The sequence below is a fragment of the Cebus imitator genome, unplaced genomic scaffold, assembly GCF_001604975.1.
Source record: "Cebus imitator isolate Cc_AM_T3 unplaced genomic scaffold, Cebus_imitator-1.0 Scaffold747, whole genome shotgun sequence".
Lineage (NCBI taxonomy): Eukaryota > Metazoa > Chordata > Mammalia > Primates > Cebidae > Cebus > Cebus imitator.
In genome coordinates, this window is record NW_016108062.1 from 120,012 (window position 1) to 123,599 (window position 3,588).

Consider the following 3,588-nt stretch of genomic DNA (forward strand, 5'->3'; position numbering starts at 1 on the left):
AACATCAGTAGTTTCTTGGTTATCATAGTATTGTCTAGTGAGGATGAACACACAATTCTTTCTGCTCTGCAGGCAGAAAGCAAACAGGGCCCAAAGCAGATATCACATTTTCAAAACACTGTCAGACAACTTATTTAGGCACATATGACTTCTTATATCTTTTAGTTCTGGCATGAATATGGACAGGAGAAATAAGAGCTTGTGACTTCCGTTGCTGGTCTGGCCTCTTTCTTTCCGTGCCGGTAGCGCTCACGCAGAAATGGTGAACGTTCCTAAAACCCGCCGGACTTTCTGTAAGAAGTGTGGCAAGCACCAACCCCACAAAGTGACACAGTACAAGAAGGGCAAGGATTCTCTGTATGCCCAGGGAAAGCGGCGTTATGACAGGAAGCAGAGTGGCTATGGTGGGCAAACTAAGCCGATTTTCCGGAAAAAGGCTAAAACTACAAAGAAGATTGTGCTGAGGCTCGAGTGCGTTGAGCCCAACTGCAGATCTAAGAGAATGCTGGCTATTAAAAGATGCAAGCATTTTGAATTGGGAGGAGATAAGAAGAGAAAGGGCCAAGTGATCCAGTTCTAAGTGTCATCTTTTATGAAGACAATAAAATCTTGAGTTTATGTTCAAAAAAAAAAAAGTCTTAGACCAAAACATATTTATAATGCCTCAATGACAAACTTGNAAATAAGAGCTTCTTTAGAAGGCTCTTTCCATCCCGAAGCCAAGTGGTTGGGCTTTACCTTTGACCCACTCATTTTGACCTCTTTGTCCCCAATACTATTCTTAGTAAAATTGGTTGGATCTGACTGGACATATATTCCTAAGCTTCTAAAAATAATAATACAAAGTAGTAGGCAGTGTCCCTCATCCTAAGCCAACCAAAGTACAGAAGCTTTTTGTCTTCCCTAGGCTCCAGCCATTATTATTTCTGCCCACCTTTTCTGTAGCTCATGTATGATATTTAATTATAGTAGAAAAGAGTTTTAGGTACTACTGATTTGTTGTGATCCATATGCATTTTAGAAAAAAAGTAATTATATTTAAAAGCCAACAAATAGAGCTTCAAAGATAAATGAAGTAAAAGTAGGAGAGAAAAAGGGAGCTTAAAAATTAGGGTTCATCAGATTTCATCTTTGCCACAATTATGACAAATGAAGCCTTTATAAATGGAAAGTATAGGAGAAACATAACAGATTGATGTTTTAAAGATTGTTATAAGGATAAAGCATTAAATTGCAATGTAGTTATTGAAAAGACCATACCCTATTTCTGGATAAGGAAATGTGAAATTCAAAACAAAATAAATTACATGAAAAATACCTATTTGCACATAAAACTGAAATGAATATTCCTCAGGACTGGTTCCAAATTGCACTTGTTTAAACTGTAATTAGAGAGAAGACTAGCAAATGTGTGGATAATACTAACAATACTGGTGAGATGATTAGCCATTGAGATAGTCAGCCAAAGATTGCTCTTCTGATGATTAGCTTCGGGATAGTGAGTCCAATATTTGCCAAGACAAATATATGTTGACAAAAATTTCCATATGGGCCAGCAGATATGTGCCTGGGATGTAAAAGAAATTAAAAATTAGAAGAACAGGGCTCTGAATAAGGAAATTTGGATGACATTTTCAAGTATATTACTCATTCTGATGGTCAGCTCTTGGACACCTCCAAAATACTTGAGGCACCTATGAAGGGGCATAATTAAATCTCCATCCAAGAAAGACCTTGCTATTTTTGCAAGGAGTGCAGTTATTTCACAGCACTAAAGGGAAAACTTTAGACAAATTTAAGTGTTTAATTGAACAAAGAATTGTCTGGCAGCCCTCCCAAACACAGTAGGTTTAGAGTGATTCCTGGGGGCTACCACATAGTCAGATAACATTTATGGACAGAAAAAGGAAAGTGATATTCAGACAAAGGAAGTGAGGTATAAAAACAGCTGGATTGGTTATAGCTTGGACTTTGCCTTATTTAAATACAGTTTGAACAGTATTTCTGTGACTGATTGGCTGTGATTGGCTGCAACTCTGTGATTGGTACAAGAGTAGGTTAAAGTCTCTTTATATATCCAGTTAGGTTATAGTTCACGATGTATGGAGAAACCTTTAGACCGAACTTAAACTACATAAGCAGGCGGCTTTGGGCTAAACTTAATTTAATAACAGCCCCTTGCTGTCAGCACCTTTAGGGTCTGCCCCATCTTTCAAGCCAAGGTTAGAATCTTGGGAGCAGTTTCCAGCCAAGGACTGAACATGAGAGGAACACTGGGTCCTGGACATTTCTACCCAATAGCTGAAAGCTCTCCAGTGAGTTGGCAGAGCCTATGTCAGACCGGAACCTCAGGCTGAGGCTCTCCTTAGTCTTGCCTCTCTTCCCTTTATGTCCCCCTAATAAACCTCTTGTACTCCCAATTCATTTCAGCACTCCAAACCTAGGGGACTCCTCTTACAAGATATTTTGCATACCATGCCCAAAGGGAAACATAGCATCTTCCTTTACTACCCTCCTCCACATTCCTATCCAAATCTAATTCCTTCCCAGTGATCTGTTTTAGAGAATAGTATCAACATCCACCTGATTGAACAAGCCAGAAACTCAGGAGTAATACTCAATATGATCTTGACCTTTACTCCTCCCTCACTTAAAAGTAAATGAAATCATCAAGTCCTGGGTCTACTATCCATTTCTCATTTCTTTTGGATGCTACCATCATCATCCAAAGACAGGCCAATTTAATATGGTTTTCGTCGTCTCCTAACTGGTCTACCCTTATCTACCCTGACTTCCCTCTTTATTGTCCACACTGTTGCCAGAGTGATTTCTTCCAAAGGCAAATTGATCACATCACAGCCCCTGATAAAAGGACTTGAAAGGCCTCCAGTTGTCATTAGTGTTAAGTGAAAATACCTTAATGAATCTACACGGCTCTGCACTGTCTGATTCTTAGTCTTTCTATCCTAATTTGGGTTTATCCTTTTCCTAATTTTTGGCCACTCCAAACTCACCATACTTTTTTTTTTTTTTTCCACAAATGCTGCTTCCTTTCCCTACAAGGCTTCTCTAGCCCTTTCCTCAATTAATTTATACTCAACTTTCAGATGTTGAGTCAAGCATTGCAATCTCAGGGAGGCTTTCCCTAGTTTCCCTGACTAGTACACATTTCCCTATGATAAGTTATCAAAGAACTAAGTTCCTCTTCTTGTAGCATCTATTTCAGTCATTATTTCATTTCATTTGGAACCATTATAATTGTTTCTCCTGCCAGGCGCAGTGGCTCACACCTGTAATCTTAGCACTTTGGGAGGCTGAGGAGGGTGGATTCCCTGAGCTCAGGAGTTAGAGACCACCCTGGGCCACCCAGTGAAACCCCATCTCTACTAAAATACAAAATATTAACTGGGCGTAGCAGCATGCGCCTATAGTCCCAGCTATTTAGGGGACTGAGGTGAGAGAATTGCTAGAATATGAGAGCAGGTATTGTGGTGAGCCAGGATTGCACCACTGCACTCCAGCCTGGCCCAACAGAGTGAGATTGTCTCAAAAAAAAAAAAAAAAAATTGTTTCTCATAGATACTTTAA

The 3,588-nt window shown here is 39.5% G+C and overlaps 1 protein-coding gene across 1 annotated transcript; it reads left to right on the forward strand.

Annotated features, from left to right (window-relative positions):
* The first annotated feature begins 210 nt into the window (after nucleotides 1-210).
* LOC108296849 (60S ribosomal protein L36a) lies at nucleotides 211-635 on the forward strand. Its single transcript, XM_017519442.2, has one exon. It carries the CDS (start codon nucleotides 260-262, stop codon nucleotides 578-580), a length of 321 nt encoding a protein of 106 aa, XP_017374931.1. The 5' UTR covers nucleotides 211-259; the 3' UTR covers nucleotides 581-635.
* The last annotated feature ends 2,953 nt before the right edge of the window (nucleotides 636-3,588 follow it).

Bases quoted from the DNA above. Each gene is read 5' to 3' on its own strand.
- LOC108296849 (XM_017519442.2), top strand. From the start codon at position 260: ATGGTGAACGTTCCTAAAACCCGCCGGACTTTCTGTAAGAAGTGTGGC.